The 23,649-nt window shown below is 59.7% G+C and overlaps 1 protein-coding gene across 8 annotated transcripts in view; it reads right to left on the bottom strand.

Moving 5' to 3' along the window:
* SYT7 (synaptotagmin 7) overlaps positions 1–23,649 on the bottom strand; it is a 60,113-nt gene that overhangs the window by 20,961 nt on the left and 15,503 nt on the right. The window contains exons 2-6 of one of the 8 annotated variants that reach the window (XM_040494932.1): positions 13,984–14,087; positions 9,585–9,664; positions 5,448–5,579; positions 4,291–4,515; positions 546–917 (exon numbers count right to left, since the gene is read on the bottom strand). In XM_040494932.1, coding sequence (XP_040350866.1) covers positions 546–917; positions 4,291–4,515; positions 5,448–5,579; positions 9,585–9,664; positions 13,984–14,087 — 913 coding nt within the window. The remainder of the gene's footprint in view (positions 1–545; positions 918–4,290; positions 4,516–5,447; positions 5,580–9,584; positions 9,665–13,983; positions 14,088–23,649) is intronic. The other 7 variants (XM_040494936.1, XM_040494934.1, XM_040494933.1 and 4 more) reach the window with 7 other exon arrangements.

Raw genomic sequence — 23,649 nt, 5'->3', positions numbered from 1 at the left:
GGCAGAGGACAGGGCTGATGGCAGGGACAGAGGAAGTGAGAGGGAGGGAGGAAGTGTGGGGCGGGAAGGTGAGCGGAGTCGGAGTCGGGTTACAGGGAGGAGGTGATCTGGAGGGTTGGAGGCAGGGCTGGTGCCCAGGTTTGGGGGGAGGGGAGGAGGCTGGCAGGGAGGCCAGGAGCAGCCTGGGACTAGCGGGAAGAGGAGGCCGACCTGGTGGCATTGTCTAGTGTCCCCACTGACTTTTAGTGGGGGTGGGGGGACCTTCTTCAAGCCCCAGGAAGGGAACGAAGTCGTGGGGGGAGCTGCGGTCTCCAGAGGGGTGGCTCAGATAAGAATCTTTCCACGGGGATGGGGGGCGGTGGGGGGCCGGGGGTGGGGTGGGGGTGGTTCGGGCAGGAGCCTCCAGCCACAAGAGGCTGGGGAGGGGTCGGCCGAGTCTGCTCCCGCAACCCTGGCCACGGAGGGCCAGGGAGGCTCCCAAGGAGACGAGGGGAAAGAGGCTGGGTCGGGAGGTGGGGGCCGGCCCGCTCAGGGGGGGCACTTACAGGAAGGATTTCATGTCCAAGCCTCGGTTTCGAATCTGCCCCACCACGTGGTCCCAGCTGCCCGGGTTGGAGCGGCTGCGGCCGCCGCCGGCCGACCGGTACTTGGAGCCGGCCGAGGCGCCCTGCCGGGCCTGGCCCCTGCCGTAGGCCCGGGGGTTGGGGCCCGGCGCCGAGCCCGTGTGGGCCTGCAGCTGGCCCAGGCTCTGGCTGGTGGTGGGCTGGCTGGGCTGCCGGCCCCGCTGGTGCTGGCTTAGCGGCTGTTGTAGGCTCTGCTGCCGCATCAGGGTGCGGGGTCGCTGGCATTTCGGCTCTCCCGCGGAGCTGGGGATAGACTCAAGGGTAGTGGCCGTGGACAGGGTGGAGTCCTCGAAACTTGGGGCGGGCGGAGGAGAGGAGAGAAAGGAGAAGCAGGTGAAGGGATCACAGTGGAGGAGAGAGAAGCCGAGGGTCAGGACTAGGAGGCCCCGGTGCGGGGCGCGCGCGCTGCCGGACCTCGCCAGGCCTCCGTCACGGTGGTCGCCGCTGCCGTTGCCGCCGCCGCCTCACCCGGGGGGGGGGGGGGGCACCAAACCCCGAGCCCGCCCTGAGGTGCCCAGGTCGGCCCAGCCCAGCCCACCCTCCGGCCTCGGCTCAGCTGGCGCCCCGAACACCTCCTTGTCTGAGTGGCCGCGGGAGCTGTGGAGGCTGGAGGCCGCGTGGTGAAGGCGGCCCCAGGGCCCTGTGCCTGCCGTGTAGGAGGGAGCTGCTGCGGTCTCGCTGGGGGACCCCAGGAAAGTCTGCCTCTGTGATCTAAGCAAGGCTGGCCTTTGGAGGCATGAGGAAACCCAGGCCGGCGCAGGGCTGGCCTAGTAAAGTGGGGCGAGTCTGGGAGAGCCAGCGATTTGTACGTTTGGTCCATGGAGGCTGGGGACTGTCCCCGGACTCCCAGACCTCCGCGTTACGGCCAGGGCCGTCGGTGCAGATCTTTGCCCTCCTTCCAGACCTCCTCGTTTCTAGGTTCAGCATCCTTTCCTGATATCTTGGGAATGCCTCCCAGTCAGAGGAGGGGACCCAGGAAAGGAGCAGATGAGCCGGGAGCCCCTTCTCCGGCCACTGTTCTGATGGAAAACTGGGTGACCGTGCATTTGCAAGAGGCCACCCTCCTAACGGGCCCACCGGCATCCCTGAAAAGTGCCAGTAAGGGGGCGAGGACAGACAGGGAACAGGACCCGGCTGATTAGAGGTAGTATGAGGTCAGAGTGACCCGGGTTCAAGCCCCATCTCCGCTGCTTCCTGACCGTGGGACTTTGGAAAAGTGAGCCCACCTCTCAGTTTCTTCATAAAACCCAGGTGAAAAGTAATCCTTGAGCTGCTTCTGCCCCAGGGTTGCCACGAGGACCTGATGAGGTCTGGCCCACGGACATGCGTATTAGCTAATGCTCCCCGTGCCAGTGGCACCCACAAACATCGCAGGAGATGGGGGTAGGAAGGGTTAGAGACACACACCCCCACCAGCCTCCCCAGGCAACCTGTCTCCTTGGTCCCCAGGCCAGAGATTTCAGCACCTCCGACCGGCAGGGCCAGAGCTCAGAGGTCCCAACCTCCTTCTCTGTCCTCTCCCTCCATTTCCCAAACCAGTGGTCTAGGGCAGGGGTTGGCAAACTATAGCCTGGGGGCCGCATCCGGTCCACCACCTGTCTTTGTAAATAAAGTTTTACTGGAACGCGCTGTCATTAATTCACATCCTGTCTATGGCTGTGACAGGCTTGAGTAGTCCTAAAAGGCACTATGTGACTTGCAAAGCCTAAGTATTTCCTATCTGGCCCTTTACAGAGAAAGCTTGCCGACTCCTGGTCTAGGACCACAGGGCAGCTGTGTCCCCTTGGGGGAGGCGGGGGGTGGGGGGGGGCTGCCTGAGGGAGGGGCCCCAGGGCCTTGGAACCACTTTCACCACTGCAGCCAGACCTCAGCTTTGCTCATCCCGAGCCTACCCTGGGAACCAAAGCACAATAGTTAGGCTGCCCCTGTGGGCTGAGAGAGAGAATGAGAGAGAAAGAGAAAGAAAGAGAGAGAGAGAGAGAGAGAGAGAAAGAGAGAGAGAGAGAGAGAGAGGCAAAACATAGCTTTGGCTGGGGTCCTGGAGAGGGCAGCAGTCTTGCCTGGCTCAGGTCTGGAGTGGGGGCCACCACCAGGGACAGGCCCAGGCCTGGCCGGCCAGGTAGGCCCACAGCTCCCTGGGGTCAGGCTGAGGCAGGGGAGGACGATCCTCAGACGGCCTCCTCCTCCTCCTTGCTGGCCTCATTTTGATTTCCTATCACATCCAAAATTAGTCCAATTTACAACCTCTCAGTCACAGGAAGCTAAACTTGGTGCCTCCAGGCCCGGAGCCAGCGGATGGCACGAAGGCTTCAGCCGGCCTGGAGTCTGTGGCCGGAGCAGGCTGGGGAGGGCGGGGTGCTGGGCCTGGATCTCTGAGGGGGGGGGTGGGGCCTCCCTCGGAGACCTTCCCGAGGCTCCACGTCAGGGCAGAAATCCACCTGTGTCCCCTCAGGCCGACAAGCAAATATGGTCTCAACATGGGGGCCGTCAGTGGTCCCAAAGGCGGGAATCACAGGCCTTCTGAAGAGAACCAGGAGGAGCCTGATTGGAGGGAACACGACAGCCCACAGCTATGGAAGGGTCAGGGCTGCTGGCCTTCTAAGTGAGAGGCTGCTCCCTTTAGCTGGGAAGGAGGCAATCGTAACAGCTGAAAAGGGAACCTGAGTCCCAGTGAACGAGAAGGGTCACAGTTCAAAGGATTTAGAGCCTGAAAGGGCTCAGCTCTGGGGAAATGGAAGGTTCTACAAGCCCAGATGAGAATAAGGCTGCCCCATGGTGGAGGAGGAGAGACCACCCTCTGCTGAGAACGGGGTGGTGGGGGGGGGAGTGGTGGCCAGCCCTACGTCCATGGCCCACGAGAGGCACTGTCTCGTTCGGCAAGCTCAGAGAGCTCTTAAAAAGGAAACGACCCTCTGTCCGACGTCCAGACCACCCTCGTCAGGAAAGAGAAGCTCGCTGGGGCTCAGCAACCCAACCGCCAGGAACACACAACCCAACCGCTGACAGTGGGACGGCTCGCTGCCCAAGACTGGGACAGCCAGTGGGGATGGCCGAGGTGAGGATGAACCGATAGCGACGGCCCAGCTGCTCGTGGTGGCCTCGCAGGACGGATGGTGTCATGGTGCAAGCAAGAGTGGGGCAAGCCGATGGAGGCGCCGGATGGTCAAAAATGGAATGGCTCAGCCGCTGGGTCTAGAGCCATCTGCTGGCTGCAAGAGGGAAGGCACGGTGGCAGGTGAGCGGCATACACAGGCTGAGAGTGGGCCAGCTCCCCGGGGGATGGGATGGTCCGATGGCTGAGCAACCGCGGTGGCCCGCAGAGGGATGAACTGACGGCTGAGATGGGGCGGCCAGTCAAAGAGGATGGGATGACCCCAGGATTGAAATGAAGCTGCCGTGGGGGCAGGAAATGGAATGACTCAGTCACCGGCAAGGAAAGAGACCGATGAGGGCGGCAGCAGCCGGAGGCCGAGATGCGACACCGTGTGGCTGTTAGTTGCGCCCGATGGCAAGGATGACGGGAGTCTCATGAAGGGATGGAATGAGCCAGGGGCCGAGGACGGCACCTCTGGGGGCAGCAGCGGGCGTGCCAGGGGGTCCCGCTGTCCACCCTGGACGGGGGCAGGCCCGAGCTCACGGCTCCGGCGGCCATGGGGCCATCACTCACTTGGACAAGTTGAGCTTCCCTGCGGCCAGGTGGCTCTGCACCGTCCGCCAGCGGCCTCTCCCCGCCTTGCCGCCGCTGCCCGGCTCGCTGGGGGCGGCCCCGCCGCTTCTCAAGGCGTCCTCTCCGGGTGGCGGCGCCGGTGCCGGCTTCTCCCCCAGCCGGCCTTCCCGCTCCACCGCCAGCCCCGCCGCAGCGGCCACTTTGGCGCCCGACAGGAGGGTGCCACTGGAGGCACGCAGGAGGCAGCCGGGCCAGAGGGGCACCGGGGGTGGCGGTGGGGGAGAGAGGGCAGGCCACACGTGGGGGTGGGGGTGGGGGGGGGTGGGGTGGAAGAGGAAGAAAAACAACGACAGATAAAAGGAAGAGAGAGACAGCGAGAGAGGAGGAGAGAGAGACAGACGGACAAGAGACAGACAGAGAGAGAGAGAGAGACATCAGCACTGCAAATGGGTTAACAGCAGAGCCTGCGGAGAGGAGAGAGGGGACCGGGCGGGCGGGGGGGGGGGGTCGGAGAACAACGCACCACGACAACGGAGGGGGGGCCCCTCCCCACCGCCTGGGGCAGGGGCGGCGGGGGTGGGGGGAGGGCAGCCACCTCCAAGTCTATCCCACAGGACAACGAAGGGTTAACGACGGAGGAAGAGCGGGCTGTCCAGGCCAGGAGGCCCCAAGGCAGGGAGAAAGAGAAAGCCGTGTTAGTCAGAGTTCATCACCACCACCACCGTCACCGCCATCACCGCCACCGCCACCACGACCACGACCACGACCACCGACCACCGACCACCGACCACCGACCACCGAGCAGCCAGGGCAGACAGCACACAGCGGGGAGGAGAAAGCGAGCCACACCGAGAGGGAGGGACCGAACGGGCAACCCCATCCTGACTGCGCAGAGGGGTGGGGTGGGGGGCCCCCGGGGGGGGGGGTGCGGCGGAGGGGCTCTCCTGCGTGGCTGGCCCTGGGGGAGGGGACGGGAGAGGGGCAGGCCGGCGAGGGGAGGCAGGAGGGGTTGCTCGTCTCCATGGTCAGCCTGCCCATGGGTGCGTGGGTGGGGAGGTCCGGGGAGAGGAGCAGGAGGGGCGGTGAGGGGCCGGGAGGGGGAGGAGGGCGTGCGCGGATACTCGGTACATATGATCAAACCAGGTAAAGTCACTCACTTGAGGGACAGTCGTGGGTCGCCATAAGGGGCGTAGGGTGAAATGTTTAGAATAAACTCCTTGGGAGGATAGGAGCTCCATTTCTGCTGCACTGTGCTCTCATTGTTATTCCAAAAGTCTCTGTCTAGATCGCTGGAGGGGCAGAGAGAGAGGGGAGAAAACAGGGAGATACAAGAAGAAACAAGAGCTGCGAGTCCTGCGGGGGCAGAGGGGGGGGACCGGGGCCCCGGGGGGCCGGGCGCACACAGAGTGGAGGGGGCCAGGGTCTGCTCCTGCGGGAGGAAGAGAGGCGGCCGGCACACACACGCACGCGCCCGCACACGCGCACACACGCGAGGGCCGGGAGAAGCCGCGCAGAAAGGAGGCGAGCTGCAGGCAGGCACCACTGGAGCCTCGCACCCGGGAAGCTGGTGGGAGAGAGAAAGATGTTGAGAGAGGAGGGGAGGAGAGCGGGCGGGGGACAGGCCTGGGGCGGGATGGCGAGGGCAGCGGGAGAAGGAGAGGGTACCGGTTTCTGGCTGGAAAGGGCGGAAAGGTAGATCAGACCCTGCCGCCAACTGGCTGGGTGGCCCCCCTCCCTGCCCCCCACCTGGCCTCGGCCTCCCTGCCTGCCAAACCCAGAAGGCTGGCTGTGACCGCTGGGCTGTCAGCTCTCCCAGGGGAGACCTGAGGTTCTCCCCTCTTCCATCCACCTCCACTGAGCCACTCCTGGGGCAGGCCGGGCGCCCGGCCCCGTCTTTCTCCTCCTCCCATTGGCCTGAGGTCCCCCAGCCTCCTCTGCTCTTTCCCCTCCTAGGACACGGCCTTTCGGTGACATTGGTGGGGTCTCGGTGGAGCTGCACTTTGCACTCACTGCAGACGTGGTGGTTGGGTCGCCCCCTCCCCCCCCAGAAACGAGAAGCACCTCCAGGCCCCTGACCTTGCTGAGGGTGTGACCAGAGTCACCAGGAGCCCTTCAGGTCCAATGTTTTGGGGCCCGTGGTGGCGGGGAGCCTGCCCTTCTCTGTGGGGGCTGATGGGCACGCTCGACCTCGGGCCCTTGACACGTACCTGACCTGCCAGCCACGGCAGCCTCTCCCTGTGCCCCTGTCCCTTTCCAAGGTGGAGTCTGGAAGGGACCCTCGGCCCCAGTCTTCCCACCCCCTCCTGCTCTGAGACAAGTCATACCAACGAAGCAGATATGCTGGAAGCACAGAGAATGTGGGGACTTCTGTTGGGGGCAGGCTGCAGAAACCTCAGCCGTCAGAAGGCACAGCCTGGAGATCCCAGGAGCCAAGGACAAGGGGCTCCATCAGCTTGTCTGTCAGGCTCCTGGGGCCCCGAGGAGCAGGCCTGGGAGCACAGGGAGAGGAAAGGCAGAAGAAACAGGCCAGAGGAACATTCCGGAAGGGAGCCATGCCTGAGACCTCAGAAGTGCACCTAGGGGAAGGGGCCCCAGGGAGAGCTGTGGGGCATGGGCCCGGCTTGTGTCGGGGCTGTGCCATTGCTCAAGTCCAAGGCAAGGGCCCTGCTGGGAGCGGGGGAGGGCACTGCGGGGGAGGCACACCCCCTGGGGATGGAGCAAACTTGTTCTTGGGGGGGCCTGCTTCCCCCCCCCCCCCCAAAACCACTGGAGCTTCACCTTGACCTTGACCTTGGTTCTCAGCCTTAGACTTGGGAACAAAGGAGAGAAGCTGAGCTGCCACCACAGGCCCAGAGGAGATGGTGGTTCCGGCCCAAGGTGGGTGTGGACAGCACATGTCTGTCCAGAGTGCACCCTGGAAATGTCTCACAAGGACTGCCTACACGGGGTTCAAAGCCAAAGTCCTGAGCCAGTTTGTGAGTAGGGCAGTGGAGGCTAGGGTGGGAGAGGCAGGACAGGACCTCAGCACTGGGAGGCCCCTCCCTGGGGAGGATCCCTCAGCAGAAGACCCTTTCCCGGCCAGAGACATCCTTTGATCCCCCTCCTCCAGCATAACAGAGATGGAACAGTTGGAAGGCCTCCAGATCTCCAAAATCGAGGGCCATCCAATCCTAGGTCCTGGAGAGAAAGAGCCACCAGGGTCATCACTGCAAGGCTGGTCTCCCACCCTCTGTGCCAAGGAGCTTCAGGGTCCCTCATGTTGTCTGTTGCGATACTGGAAAAGAGGATCTTTAATTTTAAAAGTTTGGGAAACACAGGTTCCTTTACTGCAGGACTTCTCAGAGCCTTTAATGTGTCAATGAATACCAGTATCTCCAAGAGGGAGATACAGTGTGCAGTGTTTCCCAAACTTAGTTGGTCATGGAACCCATGAAACCTCAATGATTCATAGGGTGACTATTAATCATTGACGGAGTGCTTTGAGGAGCACAGTTTGGGAAGCACTGCTGAAGAATGCAACTTCCCGGGATCCTTGACGAAAGATCCCTTAGGAAGAGGTCCTAAGCCCAGGAGGAGATCGTGCAGTGGGTGAGCCTTACTTCCTGCCACTGTACTGGCTTTGGGCCCTGGCAAGAGGTAAAGGCCTAGGAACCTAAGGGCATGTAGACATGAACCGGTGGTGGTTTCGTTCCTCTGAGGCAGAGGCTGTGACAGCTCAGCAGGGTGGGAGGGGGCAGGGGCTGCAGGGCTACAGAGAAGTGGGGGACCCACTGCTGCCCCCACTGGGTCTTAGAGCACTCATGGATGCTGTCCCAGCCTGCGGAGCCTGCTGTCTGCCCTCCTCCTTGCTGGGCATCCCGTCTCCTCTCACAGGCCCTTTCCACAACTATCCAGAACACATACAACCCCAGGTTACGGTCACCTGGCAGAGACAGGCCCCCTGGCCCAGCTGCAAACTGGGTTAGGGGCCTGGTCTGGAGGCGGCGGAGGTGCTGGGCTGGCCCCACGTGGTCCCTCTCTGCCTTCGGGAAGCCTGGGGCCTGGGCTCTGCCACAGCCCTTGAGACCTGCTAGCTCTTGGCTTTGAAGACTGGAGAGTGCGCAACCAGACCCAGCTTCAAAGGCTCCCCGAGGCCTCCTCCTGAGCCTCCTCCCACCCCCAACCTCGGCAGACCCACCCGCCGCTTGCCCACCTCCCCCGCCCCCCCCCAACCGCCAGACACACACCCACCGGAAGCTTCTGTGAAGGCCCCAAACAGGGTCAGAGCTAGAGATGAAAACAGAGGAGGAACAGGGAGGGAGCCCTCAGGAGCAGGGGAGAGGGAGAAGGGAGTGGGAAGAGAAGAAGGGAGAAGGATGGACAGGAAGGGGGACAGACTAGGCAGTGGGAAGGGGGCAGGAGAGAAGGTGTGGGGCAGGGCTGGTGGGGGCTCTGAGTTAAAGGGAGGCAGGGTGGGGCGTCTCTCCTTCAGGCCAAGCCCCTTGCTGGCAGGCTCGGCCCTCGCCAGGCTAGAATGGAGGGGCACCCAGCCCTCCCTCAGCCTGACAGCCCCCCCAGTGAAGGCCTGCGTTCAGCAGAGAAGGCTCTCGAGAGAACCCTCCCGCTCCGAGCCTCTGGCCAGGTGGGGAGGTTGGCAGGGGGCTTCCCTTTGTGTGTCCCAGCAACCCTGGCCAAGGCGGTCCGGGGAAGGCAAGCCTGCCTACTTGAAGAGGGATCTCAGAGCGGGAAGTCTGGGTGCTTCAGAGGCAGCAAGACAGGCCTTGGGGGCCAGGAGTGACAGAGAAGGGAAGAGTCCCCATTGCTCTGCTTCCCCAAGTGGCCCAGCACTGAGGTCTGCCCACCTGCCAAGTCACCCTCAGGGTACTGCTGAGGTCTTCAATGAGAGCCTGAGTACCCCAAGAGAGGGGATCCCAGCCCAGGGGCTGCAGGAGGAGCTCGGATTTGCAGGGGAGCTAGGAGGGGGGTGGGGATGGTGTGTGATGTGGAGGAACCAGCAACCAGGGTTGAGGGAAGAGGCAGACAGTGCTGGGAGTGAGAGCAGCCGGAAGATGGGGCTGGGGTCCTTGGAACGCTGTGAGGGTCTGAGGGACACAGGCAGAAAGGGTGGAGCCCTGGGGCCACCCTGAGGTGCTAGAAGTGTGTGGGGGCCGGCGGGGGGGGGGGCAGGGAGAGAGAATGGCCCCAATGCGTGAGGGGGAAACTGAATGCGTGTGGCCAGCTCTGGGGAGGGGGGAGGCTCCTCCCACTTGGGCTGCCTGGGTGCTCCCACCCCAAACTCGAAGCCTGGCACCTACTTGATGGCCTTCTTCTCACTGCGCCCACGCCCTGAGTCTGGCGTGCCCACGGTCTCCAAGGAGTTCTTGTAGCGTTTGCCCTGTGGAGACAGCACCAGGGTCACTCCTGGGAGACAGGACTGCACCCTCCCTGCCTCCCCAGAACGGGCCTGGGTAGGGGAGTGGGCTGGGCCCGGCCGGCCGTGGCAACAAGATCTGAGGCCAAGGTGTGAAGGCGTCACCACGGTACCGGCTCCTTGCTTGGTAACTCCTTGGCCCCATAAGGCTCTAGGACCGACTCCGCTCCTTGACTGGCACCCCATCCCTGACCCCCAGGGATGGGGCCCCTCCTGTCTGCCTGTCTCCTGGGGCTCTGGCCCGGCTCCCAGAAACACATCTCCCTCTGCCACGGACAGACGGCTCTCAGGCGCCTGGCCACGTCACCGCTCCCAGATGGTGGGGGTGGCATCCTGCAGGGCAAGGTTGGCAGTGGCCAGTGACGTGAACGGCGGGGGCGGGGAGAGGGCCTCGTGCCCAGTCGTGCCCAGGACAGTGCCCAGCACTGTCTGGGGGCTCCCTGGGGTCCTCCTGCCTCAGGCAGTAAGGCAGAGTGGGGCTGGAGCGCTCTCCTTTATAGGAAGGCAGCTTTGGGAAGAAAGGCAGCCCCCCAGCTCTGAGGCTGGGGCCGCCGACCAGCACCCCAGAGTTCCTCACGCCTGCCTGAGCCGGGGGGGAAGGGCATGGCCTGCCGTCCAGGTGCTCTGGGTCCCCTGGCTCCAGGAAGGGCCATGGCTGAGCTGGGGACTGGGCCTGCTGCCGGGAAGGTGAGTGCCATTCACCTTCTCGGTTTGGGTTTCTAAATTTAGCTCATGCAGTGCCCAGCACCATTAACATTCCTGACTGTCACCAAGCGTCCTCACGTGCACCAATGGGCCATGGGCCTCGGGCGGGCCCAGGGCCGATGCGGGCAGTGGGGTGGCAGCACACACACACACACACACACACACACACACACACACACACTGACACGTGCACACACGTTTCCCCAACATCCCACATGTGCACCGACACCACAGTCACAACACTCGATGACTCCGCCCGCCCTAAAGCAAAAGGAAAGCCGCACCACAGTGCTCCCCGTGCTCCCCCGACACTCCTGCCAGCCGCAGCCCCTGCCAGGGCATGAGAGCCGCCCATTTGGGGAGCTGGGCAGAGGTAGCAGAACCCCCCAGAATGGTGTGGGGAAGGGGGTGGGTCCTCATTCCATCTCCAGCGCCCCCAGGTCTCAGGGGCGACTGGGTCCTGGTCCCAGCAAGGCCACACCTTCCCCACGTCACCCCGGTTGAAGCTCCTTGCCCTCCCTGACCTCCTTTTCCTCCTTTCTGAAAAGGTGTGCTGTCTCCAGATGAGCCCCAGGTCCCTCTCCTGGCTTTACTTTAGCTCCCACCCCGGGGGAACACAGCCCAAAATGGCAGGGGCCGTTTGGTCTCTAGTACTCGGTATGGAAGCTGGTACCCAGCAGTTCTCAAAAAATGATCACATGGGAGCGCCCCACCCCCACCCCCGCAGTGCCCCACCTGCCCTGGGGACTCAGCCCCAGCTGTTGCCTCTGAGCCAAAACGTTAAGAGTTAAAAAGAGCAGAGGTATTGGATCCTCTGAGTCTACAAAAGCTGCCCTCTCTCCGCTCCAGCTCTGCTCTGTCCCATCATCACCCAGAAGTTCAAATCCCGAACAATGCCCAGTCTGGACTGGGAAGATCAGGGCCTGCGGTTGTTCCATGCTGGCCAAGGGCCCTTCTCTGGGCAGGACACAGGGAAGAGCCCCATCCCCAGCATTCCCCCACGCTTCAGGCAGTGTGGCCCAGGGAGGACCCTCCAACCCCACCCCTCACTCCCTCTCCTGTCTCTCCCTGGCCTCAGCTGGAGAACCTGCCTCAGTCAGCACCTGCTTCTAAGGCCGGTCAGCTGCCCCTCCCCCAGGCCAGGCCTGGCTGGGGTGGGCTGTCCCCAGTTCATCCAGGGCCTGCCCCTCTTTCTCCCACAGCTCAGAGAACTTTCCCCTCTGGCTGCAATGATCGATCACTCTGCAGCAGGAGCCGTGGGACTATGGGGGACAGGAACGCGGGCAGGACTTGACTTGTGGGGCAGGGGGATGTTAATGGGGCAACGATAGGAAACCCAGGCAACGTCCAGGAGACACTGGGTGGCTCCAGAGGAACCCAATACCATCAGCCTGCTTCTCAGGGAGGGGGTTGGCCAGGCTGATCTGGAAAAAGCCAGCTGGAGATTAAGGAAGTTATTAATGTTTGGAAATGGGATCTGGGCTGTCAGGCTATCACATCACTGCTGCTGGGGGGACAGGCAGGCAAGGAGAGCCCAGTAACTGTGCAGGGAGCGTTTTAAAGCCCAGGTCCCTCTGATGTGGGGGGGCCGGGGGAGGGGTTGTGGCAGGGTTGGGGGCTGGGCAGCTCGGGGGAGAAAGTCAAAAGGGACAGACAGACTGTGGCTTGGACCCCTGGAGAAGTTCCTGGCTGGAGGCTGGGAGGAGGGGCTGGGGCTCTAAGATGCCTGAGGGGCTTCCCACACTGACAGCCCCCCACCTGCTACAAAAAGCTGTCATCTTCGGATGCTGGTCCCCAGGTGAGTGGGGTGGGGGTGAGGCTCTCACCACAGCGCGCGCACACGCACACACACACACACACACACACACATACACACACACACACACACACACACACACACACACACACACTGCAGCACTTACCACAAGGGGCCGGGACAGTGGGGACGAAGCAAGCTTCAGCTCACTCCGGTGGGGATCTGATGAGAAGCACATCCCATCATGCAGAGGTGAACACACACATACACACACACACACTGCACCAATACCCTCAAAGTCGACGCACTCAGCACAAAGCCCCCCACTCAAGGTCACCCGCAGGGCCTGCTCATACACTTTCCTCTGCCTTCAAACACATACAGACGGATGGACAGCCCGACAGGCCAACAGGCCCCGCAACAAGACGCACAGGGCTGCAGTGTGTGCGTGCTCAGCCACTCCCACGGCCTCTGAGGACACTCGCATACGTAGGCACGTGGCCAAGCCCCCTCCTCCACCTCCCCAGATGCAGACACGGGAGATCCAGGGACAATGCAGGCAGCCAGCCTGTCTCCACATACCTGCGCTCCCACACCCGGAGTGGGCCCAGGTTACGCATACGCTCATACTTGGGGCACAAGGGGGCCTTCTCCATGGCTCCTCCCCAGAGGAAGGAGCCACCTGAAGCTGAATATCCCAGGATGGAGAGCCGTGTTCCCAGTTCCTGAGTGTGCCTTTCCTGAAGGAGACCTGCTGGGTTATGGGCCTCTTGGGTCCTTCCCAGAGGTATCTGCCCCCTTTCCTTCCATAGGATTGGGGCTTGAAGCCCCTACCTACACAGTGCCCACGGCTACAGCCCTCCTCGCCTCGTCCTTAAGGCCCCTCTGTGACCAGGCAGTGACACCTGGCCCCCACTCCCACCGTGCACAGTCTAGGAAATGGAGGTACCTGCCAGGGACCCTTCTTCACCTAAGCCCAGGAAAGTCCCCACATCTGGGACACCTCTGGGTCCACCTTTAGGAGTGCCCCACCGCCCCCGCACCCCCCCCCCCCGAAGTCCCCACTGCACTTCTGGGTTGGGACAGCAGGACTGGGGTAGGGGAGGAGGAGGGGAAGCGGGGTGGTGGTGAGGGGGGGTCTAGCCTTGCAGCCACTTCTGGGGAACTGGTGGCTGCAGGCCGGTAGACGGCTCAGCCCGGCTCCCCCTCCCGGGGCCTTCGGGTGATGAATGTCCCTCCTGATGGTCTCGTTACTTATTGATGGCCTAATCCTGCTCGTTAATTCCCCAGCCCTCGTTAAAAATGAAAAGAAGCCGTTTGTGCTTGTACAAACCCCAAGAACCAGGATGGATGTGCGGGAGCTGGGGGTGGGGCGGGGCGGGAAGCGCCTCCTCACCGGCCAGGAGACAGGGCTCGGCCGCACCCAGCCCTGGGGAGGTGGGGCAGTGGGCGGCAGGGAGTGGGGCGGGAGGCGCTGGGGTTGGAGGGAGCCTAGATTCTCCGTCTGCGCGGAAGCGTAAGGTTCTTTATGCTGCAGGTGGGGTGTGTGTGCGTGTAGTTGTGAGCGTGTGGAACGCCTGAGACCCACGTCTGTCCACAAACGTGTCCCTAGGTGTGTGGTTCTGGGTGTACACCCAGACAGATGGGGCCAACATCCAGGCAAACGCAGTGAGTGCATGCGTGTGAAATTCTGCGGAAATGTGCCTGACGACGTGGGCAAGTGGATCATCTGCACGCGCCCTTGGGCGGGTTCAGGAGCCAGTAGTTGTGGGGGGTGGGGTGCAGGGCCAGGCCCCAACCCCCGGGCCCTCAGGAGCCTCACCAGTTTGCGCTGACACCAGTGGCAGAGGCCGCAGAGGACGACAGTGACGCTAAGGCTGACGGTGATGATGGCAGAGACCAGCAGGACATCGCGGGTGGGCGCCCCTGGGGAGGACACACACAGGTCAGACCCTCATTGGCCAGGGCCAGCCACCCTCCCTTGGCTCAGGGCCCCCCAGAACAATCACCCGGTCCTTCCATTTGGCCCCCCACTGGGAGTTCTGAGTCTCAAGTTCTATTCCCAGCGAGATCTTGCTGGCTGACCTTAGGAAGTTCCTTCTTTTCTCTGTGCCTCAGTTTCCTCATCTGTAAAATGGGGGAACTGTGCAGGTTGAAGTTCCTCCCAGGCCCTCCCTGCATGGGCTCTGCTGAGTCCAGAGGATCCACACCATCCCCCAAACTTGACATCTCAAAGGGAGAGGCCAAGTGTGTCCCCCAGCCCAGCCAGGCCTCAGTGGACACTTCCAACCCCCCTAAAAAAGCCACTGCCTCTGCACAACCTTCCTGCCCAGCACCCTTCCATCCCCTCCAACACTGAGCCACAATGCCAGCCGACTTTGCCCAAAGGACGATGACTAGTTCCTACAGTCTCTCTCAGGCCACCTGCCCCACGGGCACTAACAGACCCTCAGAAGTATCTGGCCCAAACTCAACAGTGACATGTGTAGTCAAAGAGGGAATTTCTGGAACTCTCAGACCAGCCCTCACTCCCTTTAGCTCAGCTTTCCTTCCTTGGGCTGGAAGCCCACCCAAGTGGCCTCTGTACACATTGACCAAGCCTCAGCCTCAGGTCCTACCCTGTAGGTTCCAGTCCCACCTGAGACAGGCTCCTGTCTTAAATGCTCGCAGGGGCCACCCGGCAGCTTCCATTCCAAGAGCTCCGGGGTCTCATACTTCAGGAGTGGCAATGGTGATACACCTGCCCTGGGAGGAAGATCCCAGGTTTCTGTGCAAATCCCACCACTTGCTAGCTGTGGCTTTGGATGAGTCGCATAACCACTGAGTTTTCTCCTGTGGAAATGTGGATTAAACCTCCTCCCTGCCTTCTCCCAGGTGGTTGCAAACATGAGCCCAAACCAAATGCAAGGAAAGCAAAATTTCACCAGAAATTCTCATGTGGGGGAGTGAGTCGAAAGAGAGCAGCATAGATCACACGTGCACTGTAAATATGTGTGCACCAGGATGCGTCCTAAAGACAAGTAGACACTGTTTATTTACAGAGGAGCCTGCGTGGGCTTTTCGGTGCCAGCGATGGTGGTAATTAAGAGTCGACGGTATCTGTCTGGTCCTGCTTCCTGCGGTTTTAACTTCTGGGCTCCCAGTCTCTCTTGCTTGGCTGTGGGGCCTCGTGGAGAAGGGCCCAGCGGTTCCCCCGGCTCTCAGGGGCCTCGGGGCTCCCTCCTGCCACCACTCTAGTGCTCTAGGCAGCCAGTTTAGCACTTGGTCTCCCTAGAATCCTGCTTGGGCCCTGCCTCTCCCTTCTCAACTTCCTGAGCCTCCCAGCTGTGGGAAAAGGCCACCTTGATCTGGTCCCCACCTGTCCACCTGCCAGGCCAACTAAGCTTCCTCCTGTCCGGGGGGTCCACAGGCTCGGCCCCCAGGAAGTCCCTGCACCCAGTTCACTGTCAACCTCAGGGCACACAGTACCCAGGAGCTCTGACCTGGACAACCAGCAGGCACCAAGGAACTGGTCCTGCCCTTCCCAGCCCAGGGTGGAGGAACACAGCTCTGCCAGACTGGAGGGGTCACATCTGCCAAAGTTCTCAGGCCAAATGGCAGGCCTCCATCTTTAACCTCCAGGCTTCTGAGGGAAGGGGGGCAAGACAAGTGGGGACAGTGGTAGCCATAGTAACCACAGGTCTTGCCACCAAAGTCCCAGGAAAGGGGCCTGCGCTTTCCCCAGCTCCACAGGAACTTCCCCTGCCCTGCTGGAAGGGTCTGGGAAAGCAGGTGACCTTATACCTTCCTCTGCTGAACTTGCTTTTATTTTTATTGAAAAAAAATTTTTTTTAATGTTGATTCATCTTTGAGAGACAGAGAGAGACAGAGCATGAGTGGGGGAGAGGCAGAGAGAGAGGCAGACACAGAATCCAAAGCAGGCTCCAGGCTCCGAGCTGTCGGCACAGAGCCCGACGCGGGGCTCGAACTCACGAACTGCGAGATCATGACCTGAGCTGGAGTCGGACGCTCAACTGACTGAGCCACCCAGGTGCCCCTGAACTCGCTTTTAAATAAAATAAATTCCATTCTTGGACTGAGCGTTCTTCAGCCACTATCCATTAAGAATCTATCATGAAGGGCGGGGCGCCTGGGTGGCTCAATCAGTTGAGCATCAGACTCTTGGTTTTGGCTCAGGTCATGATCTCACAGATCATGAGTTCCAGCCCTGAATCGGGCTCTGTGCTGACAGTGCAGAGCCTGCTTGGGTTTCTCTCTCTCTCTCTCTCTCTCTCTCTCTCTCTCTCTCTCTGCCCTTCCCCACCCCTCTCAAAATAAATAAACTTAAAAAAAAAAAAAAAGAATTCAGCTAATTATTTCTTAGCATGTCAGGTGCCCCAGAACCAGTGAGTGGCAGAACAGACAGCCCGGGGCTCCAGACTCCAAAGCACCCAAGAAAAGACCCAAGTGTGAGTGAAGCTTCTGCCTCTTAATAGCTGAGTGGCCTTGCACAAGGGTCTTAAGCACTCAGTGTCTTCAAGTAAAGATCAAATGGTGCCCACCCGTGGGGTTAGTGTTGGCACTCAACAGATAGGTATTATTATTAAGGTTGATGGTGTTTGTTTTCTCGCCGGTGTAAACAGAGGGCTCTGGGAGCACAAATGAGGAAGTCACCGCTGGACTAGGGAGCTATCCGGGGAGGCTTCCGCGAGAAGGGGTATTCGGTGTGGTCTGGCGGATGGCTGTGAGGTGAGGTAGGATATTCCAGGCATAGGAGGCAGCAAGAGTCAAGGGGAGAAGGGATAAAGAGGAGTCAAGCACGTTGTATGAGGAACTGGACTAGGTCAGTGGGGCCTGATGGGGAAGGGGCTTGTCTGTCAGGCTGAGGGGCCTGCTGTGTTTCGCAGGCCATGGGAGCCATGGAAGGTTTTTGAGCAGGATCGGAGGGGGTGTTAGCAAGCTCTTGCTGTGGCAGCTGTGGTGCTGTGGTAGGAAGCCCGTTCCAGCTGGGTTCCTCTGCTCTAACACGCTCTTCATGCACCCTGCCCCCCCTCCATACATCTTGGCCATGGGGCGATTCTCAAAGGCGCCTACCTCCTCTCTCTGCCAAAAAAGGGCTGTCTCAAAACTGTTTCTCAACCCCTGCTGTAGGAAGAGGGCACCTGAGGACAAAGCCTATCAATCCCAGAAGCCAGGGGGCACACACTTGGAACAGTCCCCAGAGACCCAGGGAGGGCCCATCTTAAACAATTAGCATTCTGGGGGCATGCAGAAGGAGCACTGGGCTTGGAGTCTAGGAAAACGAGTCTGAGGCCATTCTGGCCACTAACCAGATGTGGCCGTGAGCGAGGCGATCAACCTCTCGGATGTCAACGCCTTCATCTGTGAAAGAGCTGCCCCTTCCTCTGATGACGACACAGGTGTCCTAGGTGCTCCCCGCGGGGTAACAGCTCAGCCCTTCAAACAACTTTAGTAAACATTACGGTTGTCCCCATTTTGCAGATGGGGAAACTGAGACACAAGAGGGTCAAGAACTTTGTCCGAGGTCATTCTGGTAGCAGGTCGGGGACCCAGGATTCAAACCCAGGCAGCCCAGTTCAAAGGCTACTCTCTTTGCTTTGGGTGCCCCTTGGAACTCTTCGGGTTCCCAGGAATTTCTCTGGGGCTATGGAGGCGGATGCTGAGCTGACGAGGCCATGGTCTCTCAAGCCCTCTTCAACAAGGCAGCACCATCTCCCTGGTTCACATCTTGGGTTTTTGTAGAAAGTTCCATTTGAAGAAAGAGATGGGTTGCTAAGGAAAAGCTGACCCCCCTAGATCGGGGAGCCTAGGATCCTCGACAGCACAGGGTAGATGCTGTCATCTTACAGGCAACGAGTCTGACCCCTCCCCCGCCCAGGCCCCCAGTTTCCCCCAGAGAGCCCTCGGAGCCGGGGTGGAACAAATGCATGTCACTGCAAATTGCACTGATGCTGTGACCGAAAGTGACATGGTGTCCTCAGCCAGCAAGTGACATTGCCATCAAGGGGTGCTGGCATGGGTTCTTGCCTGCCAGCCGGAGTGAACCCATTCCCACAGCATGGAGCCACTCTGTCGGGGGCTGGAAGGGGCCTCTGCCATCATGGAGTCTGGCCCCCCGCAATGTGCAAACCCTCTGGGCAGCCCTGTGGGTGACAGGAAGGAGGCAGGCCCTCCACCAACAGGCATCATTAGGGAAGGTTGCTGTGTCTCGTGCTGAGCAGAATCTGTCTCCCCAGAACTCCCCCTCCCAGGCCCCCCTCGCTCCCCAGCTTGCCCTCCGGAGCTGCTGGGAACCAGCCGGCTCCCTCTGCCACATGACAGGCCTCCAAATCCTTGCCGACAGCTCTCATGTCCCCTTCTGGTCTTCTCCAGGCAAAGCCACTCTGGCCCTTCTAACCCTTCCTCCGATGACATACGTGGTTTCAGGTCCCCTTAGCGTCAGCATATTAACATTTGGGGAAAGAAAATATTGCAGCCCTCGTCAGCCCTTGACAGGGCCGGGTTCCACAACCTACCCTTGGACAGAGGAGACATCCTGGGTCCCGGGGCTGAGACACAGACAAGGGCAGACAGATGACATCAGGAGGCCCGGGCGGCAGGGTGAGCCAGGCTTCCCGGGTCCGATCCCCGAGGTGTCTTGGGAGTGAGGTGTAAGCTCAGGTTTGTTGCTGCCTCTCTGCCCAGGCCTGTGGCGGGCACGTCAGCTGACTAGAGCTCAGAACTAAAGATGATCCGGCGGGGTCCTGTGGATGGGGCCTGTGTTCCTGGCCACGCCACCAGCCAAGGAGCTCTCAGGGTAAAGCCTGTGTGCTCGAGAAGGCAGCCCGCCTCTGAGCATGGACGAGACGCTCATGTGTGGTCTTCCCCTTTAGAATGTCAGCTCCTTGAGGGTAGGGCTTGCTCCCTGTTCGCTACTGTCTTCCCAGAACCAAGGAGGGAGCCGGGCCTACAGCAGGTGCTTGGCAAATGCTTGTTCAAAGAATGGGTGAGTAAGAACCTCAGGCCTCTAAGAATAATAATTACAGAGGCTACCATTTATTAAGCACCCACTCTGTCCCGGACTACAGGGTCCACAAAGGCAAGGGCTGTATCTGCTCTGCTCATCCCGGATATTCTGTGACAGGCTGACATATGGGACGTACTCAGTAAATATTGTTAAATGTTCAGTGCTTGCATGGTATCCCGCTCGTCACCCACACAAGATGGGAAGGAAGCGATGGGAGAGACTGCAGGACAGAGTTTGAGCCTCTCTCTTTTACACACACACACACACACACACACACACACACACACACACCAGGACCTCCTTCATTCTTCCTCCATGCCACCTTTGCCTGACAGTTCCTGCTTTTTCTATACCCAGATGAAAAGCACCTCTTCCAGGAAGCCTTCCATAATATCCCCAGTGGGAATTAATTTCTCCTGCCTCTGAGCTCCCATCACCCTGCGCCTGCGCCTGCGCCTGCGCCCTTCTTTTCAGGTGCAGTGATTAAGGGCCAGCACTCTGGAGCCAGACTCTCTGGGTTCAACTCCTGGCTCTTATTCTTCCCCGATGTGTGACCTAAACTTTGCGTGCCTTTGTTTCCCCATCTGTAAATGGGGGCTAATAACAGTACGGGCCTCATAGGACAATTGTGAGGTTTAAAGGAATTAGCACATATGATGTGCTTAGCACAGTGCCGGACCCAAAATAAGTAGGCAATAAATGCTAGCTATTATCATAGCGTTACCACGTCGGCCCTATATTAGAGACGTCTGGGCCACGGAGCTGGCGCTCAACGAGTGTTGAATAAAATACTGAAGTAGATACACATCTAGTTTTTCCCCACGGACAGCAGAGGCCAGGGGTCACGTCTTACTCAATTCTGGGCACCCCAATCCCTGCCCCAGGCCTCGACCACGACCAAGAGCATCAGTGAATCCCTATGGCAGGAAGGGGGAGGGCGGAGGCCAGTGGGGGGTGGGGGGGGGCAACAGCTGGGAGCCAGGCTGGGTTTCAGGTATGAACTGCAGACCTGAGCCTGTCTCTTGCCAGAGCTCTGCCCCCACTCCCAACTCCTTCTCATCTCCTCAGTAAGCCATAATTTATGGATGAACAGAATCAAACAGGACTGCTGGCTGCTGGGATGCCCTGGGGAGCTGCCGGAGAGGGAATGGACTTCTGAGGGCACGCTCACCAGCTGCCCGGGGGGTGGGGAGAACAGGAGGGGACCCAGAGGGGGAGGAGGTACACACACACACAGGTCACAGACATGGACACCCACAGCTCGTACACACACATGCACACGCCTCAGAGACACTCTTGACACAGACAGCCGTGCAGCCCACACCCCACACATGTGCATGCAGGTGCGCGCGCGTGCACACACACACAGAAGCCACAGAGGCTCACCCCTTGCACAGATACCCGTGCTCATTCACACACATGCAAAAATACACACCTGTGCACGGATACCCATGTACACACAAATGCACGCACATGCACTAGCCGTGAGACTCACCCCTTGCATGGACACCTGTGCTCACGCTCACACACACCGATGGCCTGGCCACAAGCAGATGTCCAGCCCACTCTGCCATCATGTGGCCTAGGTGTTCACGCACTTCCTCTGGCCTGCGATTCTCTCCCCTGCCCATTATTCGTCTACTCAAATTCTGTCTGTCCTTTTGTTTTTTTAAATTTTTTTTTTAATGTTTATTTTTGAGAGAGAGAGAGACAGAGCGTGAGCAGGGGAGGGGCAGACAGAGGGAGAGACACAGAATCTGAAGCAGGCTCCAGGCTCCGAGCTGTCAGCACAGAGCCTGACACGGGGCTCCAGTTCATGGACCATGAGATCGTGACCTGAGCTGAAGTCGGAGGCTTCACTGACCGAGCCATCCCCCCGCGTCTGTCCTGAGGCAGAGCAGCAGGACAGGGAATAGACCTGGAGGCAGATGACCTGGATTCAAGTCACACCTTTGCCCCTGGCTGGTGACCCCAGGTAAAGCCCATTTTGGGACCTCAGAGGTTCACCTTCAAGCGATGAGAACAGCCCCTGCCTTCTCATGCTGGGGTCCTGTCGACATAAAATAACAGCTCACGTGAACTGGGCATGCACCTTTTGTGGCAGACGGGAAGCTTACACATGCCATCCCACGTCATCTCCACAACCTGGTACCATTGTTGGCCCCATGTCACAGAGGAAGAAACAGATATGGAGAACTAAGGCAATGTGAGCCTGCCCTTTACCGCAGCTGCAGAGACTGCCCTCTGAGCGCAAGGGTGTGACAGCCTCCCACAAGGGGCTACGGCGTGACCTAGCCACACCTAACTTTTCTGCTTCCTTCCAGAAGGCTAACCTCTTTCACTCTTGAGGCTTTGTGGCACGAGCTCTTTGCTCTGCCTAGAATACCTTCCTTCCATCTTCTACCATTAATATCCCTGGACCAAGATGGTCTTCGTTCCCTCCCACATGCCTTTCTGCCTCCCCTGTAACTATGACAATTCATCATTGTGGGTTAATAATTAGCACTTGGTCTCCACCCCACCCCCACCCCCAACTGGGAACACCTGGAGGGCTGAGACACCCCCCCCCACCCCCACCACTCATCTCTGTAGCCCGAGGTTTGGTACCTGGGAGAGGCTGGGTAAGTAAGTGACAAACAGATGCATGAAGTTATTCAAGGCCCCAGGTAAGCCAGCCTCTTCCGGGAAGCCCTTCCTTATGGCCAGGGATTCATAGCAGTCTCGTCATTTTCCAAGCTTGAATTAACTGATCTTCTGTCCAATGCTCTTTCCTTGGGGGTTGGAGCCAATGGGGTAAGATCGTGTCTCCCCATCGCTTGGGGTCTCCCACAGCCCTCAGCCCAGGATATGACACAGGGAAGCTGCTGGACATGCTGAAATCTGTGCACACAGACTCTTTCCCCCACACTTTGCTTGCTCTTGCATTCTCGGCTGGTGACACGCACACTATCCATATCCAGGCCTTCCGGCATTGTCCCCACACCCTCCCAACCTAGACTGCTTCCCTCTTTGGGGATCCCCAGATCCCAGGCCCTTGCTCTCCTGACCAAATACCTTTCATCACAGCACCGATGTGTGCTCCACACTGAATCATGTTTACAGTCTTTAGCACCCCTCTGGAGGTAAATACTCTCATGCTCGCCTCACAAAGAGAGAAACTGAGGCTCAGAAGGGTTAAATACTTGCCCAAGGGCACAGAGCAGCAGAGAGGTAAAGCCAGGGATGCACCTAGAGTCTGTAAACCTCAAACCCTACAGCTCGGTCTCTCTCTTGTTCCACCCGAGGGGAGCTGAGCCTTGAACCTAGTCACTCTGAGGACAGAGCCAAGAGAAGAAAGAAATTGAGTGAACACAAAATAAAAAAGCAGTCAGGGAGAGGAATTTCCCCCCAGAGTTTTACCAAAGAGAGCCCTGCCTGAGTTACTCCTCCTGGTGCTTCAGAGACTCACTTCACACACACCCTTCCCGGGGACCCTTTTGCCCTCCATTGGCCCAGCCCGCAGCCTTAGTAAAGCACCCTCATTAGAGAGAGGTTCAGTCCCCCTAAACGTCCCCAAACAGTCTGGGGGGTGGGCCCCTGGGGTTAGACACAGATGGGCAGGAAACAGAGAAGGGTGGAGCAGCCCAGGACTCGCCTGGCCGGGTCTCTAATACTGCCTAGGGCACAACCACTATTCCCGAGATAAAGCCGAGTGATGTTGTTGGGGGTGGTTGGGGCTACATCTGCCAGCGCCTTCCTATCCTAATCCTGCCTCCTCCCACCTGATTCTGCACTACTTCCGACACATCATGCCCCGGCGCCTCCCTCCTATCCTTTGGTGGTTGCGTGATGACGTTAGAGGTGGAAAGCAGTGAAAACTGGAGTCACAGGTTTTCAAAGGAAGCACCCTTCCACGTGCCTACTGAGCAGATAGAGATGGGGGAAGGTGGGGGTGGGGGCATTTACAAGTGCAGAGCCTGCCATCCCTAGGGACATTTGGGCACGGGGAGGGGGGACATTTTCAGTACCTTTCCCACCTTCCTTTCCTCCTCCCGACCCAACACACAGACACACAGACACACAGACAGACACACACACACACACACACACACACACACACACACACACACAAAGTCAGAAGAAGGCAGAGTTGGGCAGAAAGCAACAGAAAACCAGTGAGCAAAATTCTGAACCTTAAACTGCCAGGCTCCGGGCTGCCTGTCATGCCAAATTTTCTGCCCTCTCTCTACTCTAAAGCTCCCCCTCCAGGCTACCCACCTTGGGAAAAAGAAAACAAGATGGGTAGGTAGAAGGAAGAAAGAAAAAGAAGGAGAAAGAGAGTCTGGCATTCATTTCCCAGGAAAGCTGGTCCTCCACCCTACCCCCATGCCCTCCGGACAGTCTCCCTGAGTGTCCTTCAGAAATCCAAGGAGACGCCCATAACCCCTCAGGCTTCACCTGGGGCCAGAGCAAGGCTGGTGAAAGAGGAGGCCCAAGGGGAAT

The sequence above is a fragment of the Herpailurus yagouaroundi genome, unplaced genomic scaffold, assembly GCF_014898765.1.
Source record: "Herpailurus yagouaroundi ecotype Mexico unplaced genomic scaffold, PumYag 187, whole genome shotgun sequence".
NCBI classification, from domain to species: domain Eukaryota; kingdom Metazoa; phylum Chordata; class Mammalia; order Carnivora; family Felidae; genus Herpailurus; species Herpailurus yagouaroundi.
The sequence above is the reverse complement of the archived record's forward strand: the minus strand, read 5'-3'. Positions and strand labels throughout refer to the sequence as shown.